This window comes from Oncorhynchus keta, chromosome 10, assembly GCF_023373465.1.
Source record: "Oncorhynchus keta strain PuntledgeMale-10-30-2019 chromosome 10, Oket_V2, whole genome shotgun sequence".
NCBI classification, from domain to species: Eukaryota; Metazoa; Chordata; class Actinopteri; order Salmoniformes; family Salmonidae; genus Oncorhynchus; species Oncorhynchus keta.
In genome coordinates, this window is record NC_068430.1 from 29,586,445 (window position 1) to 29,599,421 (window position 12,977).

Sequence of the window (12,977 nt, forward strand, 5' to 3'; positions counted from 1 at the left end):
AGGGACACTTGTAGTCAATCCAGGCCGCTGGAGAGGTTCCAACCAACTCAATGCACATGTCAATCAGGAGCTCTGCTTGGGCAGTCCCAGCAGATGTCAATGATTTCTTTAAGACGAGCTTAAGTGGGTTCCTATTTTTTTTATTAGGCTAGTCAGTTAAGAACAAATTCTTATTTTCAATGACGACCTAGGAACAGTGGGTTAACTGCCTGTTCAGGGGTAGAACGACAGATTTGTACCTTGTCAGCTCGGAGATTTGAACTTGCAACTTTCCGGTTACTAGTCCAACGCTCTAACAACTATGCTACCCTGCCGCACCATAAAGAGTCAATGGAAACAACTTATTGACAATTTATAGTGCTATATGATTTTCAAAGTAGTGTCCAACAATAGCCATGTTGTCTTGTACTGTGCACCTTGTAGAAACAGTGCTCTGTATTGTCTTATATAAAGACAAATGTAAAAGATCTGTTGTTTACACCGAATGAAAATATAAAAACATGTAAAGTGTTGGTGCCATATTTCATGAGCTGAAATAAAAGATCCCAGGAATGTTCCATAAGCACAAAAAACATATTGTTCAAAAAATGTGCACAAAATTGTTTACATCCCTGTTAGTGAGCATTTCTCCTTTGCCAAGATAATCCATCCACCTGACAGGTGTGGAATATCAAGAACCTGATTAAACAGCATGGTCATTACACAGGTGGACCTTGTGCTGGTGACAATAAAAGGCCACTCTGAAATGTGCAGTTTTGTCACACTTTTGTCACATTACACAATGCCACAGAAGGGAGTGTGCAATTGGCAAGCTGACTGAAGGAATGCCCATCAGAGCTGTTGCCAGATAATTGAATGGTAACAGCCTGATCAACTTCACACAAAGATGTGTCGTGCTGCATGAGGCAAATGGTCACACCAGATAGTAAATGGTTTTCTGACCCACGTCCTTACCTTTTTGTTTAAGGTCTATGTCACCAACAGATGCAATCTGTATTCCCAGTCATGTGAAATTCATAGATTAGGGCTTAATTTATTTCAATTGACTGAATCCCTTATATGAACTGTAACTCAGTAAAATCTTTGAAATTGTTGCTTTAATATTTTTGTTAAGTGTAGAAAACGGATTGTCTAGTGTTTTAATAGACAAGTGCAAGGGTATAACATTTGGTTTTAAGTGCAAGTACTGCAGCATTTAGTTAAAAAGTTATTATGCATATTTTTCTCAACCCTGGATTATACTTCAATAAAACACTCCATGAAAAATGCTAATTATGTCAGAGCTGTAGTTTTTTTTATTAACTGTGGATAGAATTTCAAGGTTGTGAATGTTTGGTATTCACCCATGTTACTCAAATCAATATGGCTTGTAACTCATTCAGATCAATAGAAAGTTTCTGTATTTTATCAAGAGAACAACGCAACACTGCTGGGACAAACACATTAGTTGTTAAAGAAAATTGCCTCAGTCAATGTAAAGCTAAGAGTGCACTAAAGTGCATTAGTGCATTTACACACGAAAGGAAAAGACAAAAATCGAACAAAATTGATCAGGTACATAAACAATTATGCATTTGGAATGATTGAGGACACAAGTGCTAACATTTTACAAAGAATGTGCCCTGTTAAAACACTGACAAAACTATGCAAATCACAACCAGGAATAGTTGTTCTTCCTGGTTCATATTTACTGGGCTGTAACAGATATCTGCTTCTCTCTCAGCTCAGAGGTAAATCCTACCCGTAAGGTATAGAAGGCAGAAAGTCTCTCTCATTCTTAATTCTGATTTTAAAAGTATACTCACAGTGAACTAGTTTCAATAAAGAATGTCAAAGAACCGTTGCAGACCAAATGACTTGCACGCTTTCTACATCTTGACCTTTTCAAAACACTCCTGATCCTGAAACAGGATCTAACATTAGAGGGTTATATTTGACTTTACAAAGAGATCCCTGAAGTCCTCCCTGAAAGCTGTAATGCTTTCAGGGAGGACGACAGAGCTGTAATGCTCTGTCACATAGATGGTGAGGTAAAACTGGAAATGTCTGATGGCATTGTGTTTAAATTAATAGTCAAATGGAAGGGTTTACAAACAGCACCACCATTATCCTCTCTATTTGACATCTTCAATACGTTTTGATTTGAGTAGATGGTGGTGCTGAGAATAGCTTATGATACACTAACATAATGCTTGCTAAAATAACAAAACCAGAGCACTGGTTATTCCAAACACTTGCAATAATACTGTTGTAAACACTCATGTCCATCTTTAAGGGTTAGGACACAGACCTTTCATCAGGCATCTTTTAAATAAAGTCAAAGTAAGAAATATAGTAGCATTTAGGACAGGGTAGATATTGGTAAGAAGGCAGGCAAACTCTGCTGTATAATTCTGTATTATCCCACTGTTACTACAGCATAAAATTCAAAAACTTCACTTCTCCTTTTAGTGTTGGGCCCAAGGTATTTCCAGTGTATGTGACATTACCCTGAGCATCAAGCATAAAGTAAGCAGATCATATTATTTTACCATGACAGTGAGTATTTAGAACGAGGCATTACTGGTAAGGGATTGAATAAAGCTCAGGACAAAGGTCTTTTGCAGTTCGCAAATACCCATATGAAAGGAAAAAAACATTATGGATGTCTTCTTGACACCATGTAATTTCAAGAGAAGAAAGTGAGTGCTGTATCTCAGTAGGAGTGGGGTGGTCCAGGCTTGGTGCCCTCGGCCTGGTTGAAGGGGTTGGCTGAGCTGGTGGACTGGTCCTGCTGGTCAATGGACTGGTAAGCATCTCTGTTTCGTGTTACACTGGGGAAGCCTGCTGTGTAGAGACAAGAGATCTTTCAAAATATAGCTGATACACAGAACATTAAACTGTCAAATGTTATAATTTTTCAACATAAAACCCAACGTCAACCTCCATGTTAAGGTTCATACAGAAAATGGCAAACTACATTTGATGAATTACATTCAATGACACCAAGCTGCAGAAGTCACACAATCATAGCGGTGTTAGACTACCACAGTCAGGTGACCCACAGTCAAATGATAGAGAATGAAAAGGGAGGAACAGAACACCACCCAGGAGATAAAAGGAATGGATATCTACAAAGCCAAACTCCTTGGGAATTGTTTACACTGAAAACCCTGTATATGAAAGTCCCTTCAAAACAGCACATCGCAAACAAACTTGATTTATAACACACTTTTGAAGAGGAAAGGTGTGGGGCTAATCTTACAGGCTGCAGTATTCACTCACGATGAACCACTAGTGCATACTGAACAGTCACCCAGTCCTGTATGGTCACGCAGACAGAATACCAATGGCTGCCTAAAACCAAACCTGGGAACATAGAATTGAATGCCTGACATGTGATCAATCTTGTAAGAGGCAACCTTAGTGTTAAACCACAATATGGATAATGAAAATCAGATAACGAAAACACTGACGCAAAAATAGATTGAGCATTTTCCCTTAAATAGCGTTTATTAAAAATATTACTTTAAAATGTCTGCATAAATTAATTTTCAAGTCTAACACTGATATTTAAGTGCACAAAGTTGTTAATCTCAAATCATCCATTTATAACCTTAATATTCAACCTTACTCTGATGAATACAGATGCAGTCCAAAATATTCTTTACTTCATAAAGGCATAAAAACATTAAATCAAAACAAAAGCACAAACATCAAGCAAGAATATGTAAAGATCATTTTCATGGAGTGAAACAGATGTGACTTTCAGAATTATAGGAAGGAGTGACAAGCAGATATGACGTGTGATTAGCAGAGGAGGATGATGGGACACAAACACAGATACTGGAGTCATGTGGCAAGAGGTAAGACTGGACAGTCAGAAAACAAGACAAGAATTAGAGGCATGGCTGTAGTTCTTCAGCCCAGCAGTTTCCCTTACTGCCTGTGTGAGGGGAGGATTGATGGAAATAAAGGAATGATGAAAAAGAAGAAGAGGATCAGTAGCGGTGGCCGATAAAGGCACTGTCGGCACTATCCGTGGTGCAGCGACTGTCCACTGAGGTGTCTAAGTCTGAGGGGTCAGAGGCAAGCAGCAGAGGAGGGGGGGGGAGATGGAGACAAAACGCAAACAGGGTCAGAACAGAGATATAACAGACAAGACAGAGGATTGTTTCCACTCACAGACAGAAAGCTAAAGACAACATTCAATCACTAGTAGTGTGACAGAGTGAGGTTTAGTGAAAAGCTAACAATTGGATGTTTGGTATGGGATGACAAAAGCAGACTAACAGGGTTGTGCCCAGACTTACATTTATAACGTAAATGCAGAAAGTAAACAGCATAGTTGGTCAATTTCCACAACAGAGCATTGAAGTGCAAGGTTCAACTTCTGTTTTGGTGTCCAGGTCACCATGCACCTTCAGATACTGTGTGTGGGCGAAGTCTTGCATCTAGTCTCAATATCTGCAGTGCTGCTGATGGCAATGTAATTTTGCTGAGTATACCTTTAATATTATTGATGAAAGTGGAATAAATAAATGGTTTACTTACTCTTATGTGTAATAATGTAGAAGGGTGATGTACGGCAGACATTTTGCACTTGAATGCTTATAGAAACGCTGGTACAAGAAACAGACTACAACAATTTATTGTAAGTAATGTTAAGGGGCAAAGTAATGTGAGAAGTGTTTTTATGACTGCCAATCAAAATACTAACTTCTGGTACTGTAATTCTACATAATGTACTGTACTTATCAGCGTTAAATGGTTTTAAACCGACACACACCTTGATTGCCTTCTCCTTGGTGTATAGCACTGCAGGACACCACCTTGATCCCAGAGCCCCCCCACCCCCATGTCAAGCAATCAGAGAGCATTTAAAAGAGACCTTGAAAACTTAGAACATTAACTTTATTAATCACCTAGTTTCCAATCAAAGCCACATGTCCCTGCTGTGCATCATTCAACTTTACCACAGACAAGTCAACCTTATTAATGCTCTATTCTTATTTGAATATCCATGAGAGTCAAATTGGGTTGATCAACTTATACAACTTTTGACAAAACATATCTTTGTCTATTCAGGGTAACAAGGCCTGACAGAACCATCAAATTACCTAGTATGAACACTACATTCAAATGTATTTCAGGCATGTGCTACTGCTCTACGGGGTAGCATAACATGCCCTTCCTGTTCCATTAGGTTGAGAACAGTCACCAAACCTCTGCAAAAACACCCAGGACTTGTGTTGTGCTAACATCTCAGTTTGACTTAGATCAAGTTGAGAAGGGAATGGGTTCTGCCACTGCCATTATAGATTCCACTGTGTAATTGTCCTTTACTGTATACTGTATTCTTCCAATTAGCTGGGAAAGACAGGAACTCCAATCAGATTATTTTGCTCATCGGTGATATAATGTGACCCTGGCTAGGATGGTCCACTAGTTAGTGGGTGTCTCAGGCGCATTTGTCTTGTGACCGTCTCTGTAACTCAATTAGCTGGACTCTGGTTTGATCTGCCTGCAGTACAGTTTTACACAAAGGCTCTGAACAGCCAGCCTGTACACTACAATCCTCATGTCCAACAACATGAAACAGCCCAGGCAAGATTATAGCCTGGAGAATGTAATTTCCTCTCAAAATCTCCTTGGCACTAGGATAATATCACATCACACCATGCTTCGGACTTTGTCCATACCAGTCCAGGGATAGTCCTGAGACTATTTCTACAAACCCCAAAACCTTATTTTTACCATTAGAAGTGACAGTGAGTAACTAGCCCTACTGTAAACTAATGGTGGCTCTACTCACACTCACCAAAGTTGACATTGTAATCTCCTCCACGTTCTCTGTACATTTGGTAGACGAAGAAGCAAGAGACAGGTTTGAGTAGCAGGCCCAGGATGGCCATGCCAGCACTGAAGCGGAATGTGTCCCTGTTCCTCTCTGCTAGACCCTCGGCCAGCGGATAGTAGATCCCAAAATGGATGATGTCCGTCAGTATCGTCACTGCAATCCCAATAAGAAACTGGAAGGGAAATGCAGATGGAGAAACTAGACAAATGCATATAAGAGCCTGATGAGGTAGGATGATTCTTATTGATAGCTAGCCGGCTAAACTAAACTCTGTGATTTACTATGGTGTTGAGCAGCAACTAATCTGGGCGGACTGGAGCGCCGATGTCATTTTCTGTAATGTTGTGTGTAATTGAGGGTTATTCTTTGGCATTTTCTGTCTGAGATGGTACAGGAGTTTGAGGAAGTGATTCACCATAAGTACAGCATCGATGGAGTCCCTCTGAGCGATGGCCCACACACCCACAGCCAGGACACTGAAGTTCCCCCAGGCATAGGAGGGGGGTAGCCAGGCCATGCAGCCCCTAGGAACCACACACAGTAAGAAATACCAACAGACACTTCCAAATGTTCAGCATACACTAGCTTCTCTAAAAGAGTAGGCCTCATAAATCTCCAAATTGACAATTGTATTTGACAAACTCTGGAGGCAAACAAAGCATGTAGCTGAGAAGTGGTCCATTATCAGCTTGTGGTTAAAGTTTGCCTCTTCTGTGACTGACTGTAACTAGGAAGTCTTCAGGTAGAGCATTATGTTTGTGCAACTATCCATAGAGAAAACGCAACACAAGTGAACCATGTAGACCACTTTCCTCAGTTGGAGTCGGCAACAAGCGAAATTCCACAGGTGTATGAAAAACCCTTGAGAGGAGCCAACCCACCCACTTACTCACCAGATGGTCAGTAGCCAGTGCATTAGTACTATGGCCTGTGGGGACAAAGAAAGTCAACATCATACACGTGTGTTTCACATTTTTAGTGCCCAATGAGGCAATTTGCGTCAACTCCACTTGAATTGATAACGGATGCCTGACATTTCATTAAAACGATCAATGATTTACAATAAATTAAGAACGTGAATTGATTGAAGAAGTGCAAACACAAACTCAGCATCTCGTGATAAGCCCTGACTGAGTCATTTCACGCACGATAGAAGGAACAAGATTGTTACACAACTGTTGCTATTTTTTAGTCTACAATGACATAGCGCTTATGTTCCTGTAACTGGGCTGATGTGACACGTTAATAATAAAATGTAAATACTGTCGAAGCGCGTATCAAGTAAGAGCAGTGTAAATAAAGTCAGCATTGTATGTATGACTTACAACTATTGCAAACATGTTAACAACCGACTTTACCTTGAGGTTTACGGCAGGAATTTCCATATTTTCAGGCCAATGCAATGCAGATGTTGTGGTCCCCTTCAACTTTTGAGGTTTCTGAAGATTTAATACATAACTGTTCAACTCTGATAAAATGTCTCAACCACTCCCACTAACCAGGCAGCAAACACAAACCATGTGACAACAGCCTGACTCCTTCCGCCTAACCCTTTGCACACCCCATTATTTCATACTGCAAAAAAAACACGTGAGCGTCAGCTGCTTGGTCTTGGTCACCATTCTGTAAACCAATTATCATAAACATTAGAACATGTAGCCAGTCTATTTATTGGAATATGGTCAAATATTTTCATGTTCAAACATACCAACTGTATTACAAGCATTCGGGCTGAACTGGTAACAGTGGCCACTTTTCATAGGCTACATGTCACAAAAGTAAGGTGTTCAAAATAATATAAATCACAAGTTAAATATCTGGTGTTGTTCCCATGAGTCTATAAATGACTGTTCCAGGACAGAAGACAAATAAAATCTTTCTGATGGTTTTATTCTCCACTGTCTCCCACCCAGGTGTCTTCCGTCAGCCTGGTCTCATAGACTAGACTTAACATAGTAAACGTAAATCCGGGACATTCAAATTAGTATGATATGTTATGTTTGGTATGGTTGTGAGTGGATGGGTGGTCATAGAACATAAATGGCAAGCAACCTAAAGGTTGTGAGTATGAATCTCTTCATGAAAATGTTTTGCTGATTTGCAACTTTTCAACGACTTACTACTTTTTTTTCTACTGATGGGTGGGCATATAATGTAAATGTCCAGCAACCCATAGGTTGCAAGTTTGAATCTCTTCATGGACAACTTAAGCATTATAGCTAATTAGCAACTTTCCCACTACTTAATACTTTTGAGCTACTTTGAAACTACTTAGCATGTTAGCTTACCCTAAACCCAACCTTAACCCTTTAACCCTTACCCTAACGCCAACCTTAATCTTAACACTAACCCCTAGCATCGCTAACATTAGCCAGCTACCTAATGTTAGCCATCTAGCCACCTAGCTAGAATTCGTAAGATATAATACATTTGACGAATTCTTAACATATCGTACATTTTGGAAATTTGTAACATATTGTATGTTTGCAAATTCATAAGATATAATATGAATTGAAATTCCTAACATATCATATGAAATGTGTAATGGACATCGACAAATTAATAAATACCATACGGAATGTAACATATCATACTAAATGGAGTCATGGATTTACGTACATAATAATACGAAATGCTCTAAGACCAGGTTGGTAATATGATTCTATCAGCTCATAACTGCAGTGGGAAGTGCAAACCCATGGTAGACATATGATATGCTACAAATTCTAGCCAGGTGGTTAACGTTAGCCAGCTAGCTAATGTTAACCACCTGGCTAGAATTTGTAACATAGCTGGCTAACGTCAGCTAGGTGAGGAGTTAAAGGGTTAGGGTTAAGGTTAGGGTTAGGGGAAGAGTCAGCTAAAATGGTTACGGTAAGGGTTAGGGGAAGGGTTAGCTAAAATGCTAAGTAGTTGAAAAGTAGCTAAAAAGTAGCAAGTAGTTGATAATTTGCTAATTAGCTAAAATGCTAACATTGTGCGTGATGAGATTCAAACTCGCGTCCTCTGGGTTGCTTCATGTTGTGTTGTATGCCCAAATAACCACCCTACTTTCGTTATTGCCTGAAGTAACTATCTGTCATATGTAACAATACCAAACATAACAGATCATAGCTTCCCAAATGTACATGTACTATGTTATGTCTAGTCTATGAGACCAGGCTGATGTTACATATCTTGTCATTTTCTCTGCAGATGTTTATCAAACCTATCTCACTGACTGAGGTGGTCTTTCTAGTAATAACATCCAGATCCTGCGTGAAGAGAATACAATCTCTCAGAACAGCAAGTGCTTCAGGGAATTGCTAATGTATCTCATCTCTCTGTAACTCACCTTAAATGGGTTCTTAATAGACAGTTTGTCATGCTCCTCATGAAATCCAAATTAGGTAGAAATGAAACTATGCTGTGCAAAGTATACAGTGTCACCCTGTTATGCATCTCTACAGCACAGGAGTTTGGTGGCACCTTAATAATTATTAAAGTGTGAGGACAGGCTCGTGGTAATGGCTGGAGCGGAATTGTGGAATGGTATCAAATACATCACAAGGTTGTCATGTGTTTAATTCCATTCCATTTGCTCCGTTCCATCCATTATTATGAGCCGTCCTCCCGTCAGCAGCCTCCTTTGCTCTACAGGTACATCTCTGTAAAGTAACAGTTGTTTCTGAGGTGCACTGCTAACAATAGAAAATCCTTTATTCTAACCCCATTCGTTTATATGGCTGTTGATTCATGCAGTGAGACAGTTACTGGATGCTAAATGCTGTGGCGTGACTATAGAGGTGGAAGAGGTCTCATCTTTGTATGTGTGACGTTATGATGTCTGTGACAGCAGCATTTTAACGTAGTCCATTTTATTCTTCTTTTATGTTTGATAAAAGTGTACAGCTAATTGGTGATTTACTGCTGCTGCAACCTGAACTCAGGGGTAGATGTAACACATTAAATATAAATCTGCCTCCTTCCAGCTATTGTGAAAGGGTGATACCTAGTCAGTTGTACAACTGAAGGCATTCAACTGATTTGTGTTTTCCGCATTTAACCCAACCCCTCTGAATCAGAGAGGTGCGGCAGGTTGCCACGATCAACATCCACATCTTTTGCCCCCCGGGAAACAGTGGGTTAACTGCCTTGCTCAGGGGCAGAACGACAGATTTTTACCTTGCCAGCTCGAGAATTCGATCCATCAATCTTTCGGTTACTGGCCCAATGCTCTAGTATGATATCTTAAGGTATGTATTAATTTGTGGATGTCCAAAAACCATTTTGTGTGATATGTTACAACCGACAATTCATATGATATGTCACAAATTGGAATTCTTACAATATGTAACGAATTTGCAATATTTTTGACATGTACGAATTCCAATTTGTTGTGGCTAACATTAGCTAGGTGGTTAACATTAGCTAGGTGGCTAACGTTAACTATGCTAGGGGTTAGGGTTCGGGGTTAGGGTTAAGGTTAGGAGTTAGGTTAAAGGGTTAAGGTTAGGGTTAGGGGAAGGGTTAGCTAACATGCTAAGTAGCTAAAATTGTCCGTGATGAGATTCAAACACACATCTTTTGGGTTGCCAGAGGTTCATGTTCTATGCCCATCCATCGTGTTATACCCCACCCACCCATCCTCCCCGACCAACCACACTCCTTTTGTTTTACCTGAAGTAACTTTATGTCTTATGTAACCATATCAAACGTAACACCAAACTCCCAATCCGACAAGGTTAATTGACCCACAGTCCCACAAAGTGACATGATATCATTGAAGTGACATGCTAATGAGCGATAGAAAACCAATCACGCAAATGTCACCATTCAGAATATATATAAACTCACCAAAAATGATATGTCCCTTTTTCAGGACACTGTCTTTCAAAGATAACTTCACAGATTTTCATTGAAAACGGTTTAAACACTGTTTCCCATGCTTGTTCAATGAACCATAAACAATGAATGAACATGCACCTGTTGAACACTAACAGCTTACAGACGGTAGGTAATTAAGGTCGCAGTTATGAAAACTTAGAACACTAAAGAGGCCTTGCTGCAAAGAGGCATGAGGACTGCAGATGTGGCCAAGGCAATAAATTGCAATGTCCGTACTGTGAGATGCCTAAAACAGCACTACAGGGAGATAGCTGATCATTCTCACAGTGGCAGACCACCTGCACAGGATTGGTACCTGCAGGACAGGCACAGGATGGCAACAACAACTGCCCAAGTTACACCAGGAACATCCCTCCATCAGTGCTCAGACTGTCCGCAATAGGCTGAGAAAGGCTGGACTGAGGGCTTGTAGGCCTGTTGTAAGGCCTATTTTACCAGGCAAGTCAGTTAAGAACAAATTCTTATTTTCAATGACAGCCTAGGAACAGTGGGTTAACTTGTTCAGGGGCAGAACGGCAGATTTTTACTTTGTCAGCTCGGGGTTTCGATCTTGCAATCTTCCGGTTACTAGTCCAACACTCTAACCACTAGGCTACCTTCCACCCCAGCAACATGACCGGCAACAGCGTCACCTATGGGCACAAACCCGCCGCCGCTGGCCCAGACAGGACTGGCAAAAAGTGCTCTTCACTGACGCGTCGCGGTTTTGTCTCACCAGGGGTGATGGTCGGATTTGCATTTATTGTCAAAGGAATGAGCATTACACTGAGGCCTGTACTCTGGAGCGGGATCCATTTGGAGGTGGGGGGGTCCGTTATGGTCTGGGGAGGTGTGTCACAGAATCATCGGACTGAGCTTGTTGTCATTGTAGGCAATCTCAACGCTGTGCGTTACAAGGAAGACATCCTCCTCCCTCATGTGGTACCCTTCCTGCAGGCTCATCTTGACATGACCCTCCAGCATGGCAATGCCACCAGCCATACTGCTCGATCTGTGTGTGATTTCCTGCAAGACAGGAATGTCAGTGTTCTGCCATGGCCAGGGAAGAACACGGATTTCAATCCCATTGAGCATGTCTGGAATCTGTTGGATCAGAGAGTGAGGGCTAGGGCCATTCCCCCTAGAAATGTCTGGGAACTTGGAGGTGCCTTAGGGGAAGAGTGGGGTAACATCTCACAGCAAGAACTGGCAAGTCTGGTGCAGTCCATGAGGAGGAGATGCAGTGCAGTACTTAATGCATCTGGTGGCCACACCAGATACGGACTGTTACTTTTGATTTTGACTCCCCCCTTTGTTCAGGGACACATTATTCCATTTCTGTTAGTCACATGTCTGCGGAACTTGTTCAGTTTATGTCCAGTTGTTGAATCTTGTTATGTTCATACAAATATTCACACGTTAAATTTGCTGACAATAAACGCAGTTGACAGTGAGAGGACATTTTTTTGTTGATGCTGAGTTTATCATAATAAATTGGCTGTCTCGGATTTACATTTACTATGTTACGTCTAGTCTATGAGACCAGGCTGGCCACCTGCTGTATTGGAGTCTTGAACCAAATCTTGTATGTCATTCATTTATTGTGGCCACTAGATGGAGGTGATATAGCTTGAAGCCATTTATGAACCATAGCACCCAATTTGAAGAAGAAGACAATGCTCTGATCGGAGAGACACTCTTTTCACGCCACTTTGAAAATGGTCTCCTAACCTGCTACGAAAATCACGTCCGGTCATAGCTGTGTCTGTGCCACTTGAAAAGAGTGTCTCGCTCTGATATATGGGAAGGTCTCAATTTCATACTCCTCTTTCCTTGTCTCCTTCCCAAAACCCATTGATGAGAAAGGCAGAGGTCCCTCCCCTCTGACCTTCTCCTTCAATGGGATTTGAGGAGGATGAAATTGAGATTTTCCCATTGGCTGATTGCTCCCAACCCATAGGGATCCCCATCCAGTTGACTACTTTAAAATGGTGGTAGCCTTCAATGGTAATGTCCATGCTAAAACAATTTAGAAACCAAGTTGAATGCTCTAACTATCGCTCATGGTGTGACAGGGATTAGACAGTCCTGGTTATCGTTAGTGTCTCCCAATTCTTTTAAGGTGTCTGTCCTCTCGCACCCTGCTGGTAATGAACCCATTTGTTGTGACAGTAACATGGCAGATGGCCACTGGCCAACCGTAGCAGGTGCGACCCCTGACCTGACCTCCCGTTGACCTCTTTGACCTCTGTGACATCAGCGACAGTAACCA

General features: G+C 41.1%; 1 protein-coding gene across 6 annotated transcripts; it reads right to left on the bottom strand.

Moving 5' to 3' along the window:
* Positions 1 to 1,080: 1,080 nt before the first annotated feature.
* Positions 1,081 to 7,407, bottom strand: agtrap (angiotensin II receptor-associated protein). Of its 6 annotated transcripts, none has more exons than XM_035777611.2 (5): positions 7,198 to 7,407; positions 6,733 to 6,767; positions 6,255 to 6,363; positions 5,795 to 6,011; positions 1,081 to 2,823 (listed from the first exon to the last, which is right to left on the bottom strand). In XM_035777611.2, the coding sequence occupies exons 1-5, from the start codon at positions 7,222 to 7,224 to the stop codon at positions 2,696 to 2,698; spliced, it is 516 nt and encodes a 171-aa protein (XP_035633504.1). In that variant the 5' UTR covers positions 7,225 to 7,407; the 3' UTR covers positions 1,081 to 2,695. The 6 variants fall into 6 exon arrangements, with proteins under 6 accessions (XP_035633504.1, XP_035633503.1, XP_035633506.1 ...); XM_035777610.2 differs by having other exon boundaries at positions 1,081 to 2,826; XM_035777613.2 differs by having other exon boundaries at positions 5,801 to 6,011; positions 7,198 to 7,405.
* Positions 7,408 to 12,977: the final 5,570 nt, after the last annotated feature.

Excerpts from the sequence above, each read along its gene's own strand:
- agtrap (XM_035777610.2), bottom strand. The coding sequence starts at position 7,224 with ATGGAAATTCCTGCCGTAAACCTCAAG. Across the intron at positions 6,012-6,254 it reads CCATCGATGCTGTACTTATG|TTTCTTATTGGGATTGCAGT; the intron begins GTGAATCACTTC and ends TTTCCCTTCCAG. Across the intron at positions 2,827-5,794 it reads CAATGTCAACTTTGGTGAGT|CAGGCTTCCCCAGTGTAACA; the intron begins GTGAGTAGAGCC and ends GTCTCTACACAG.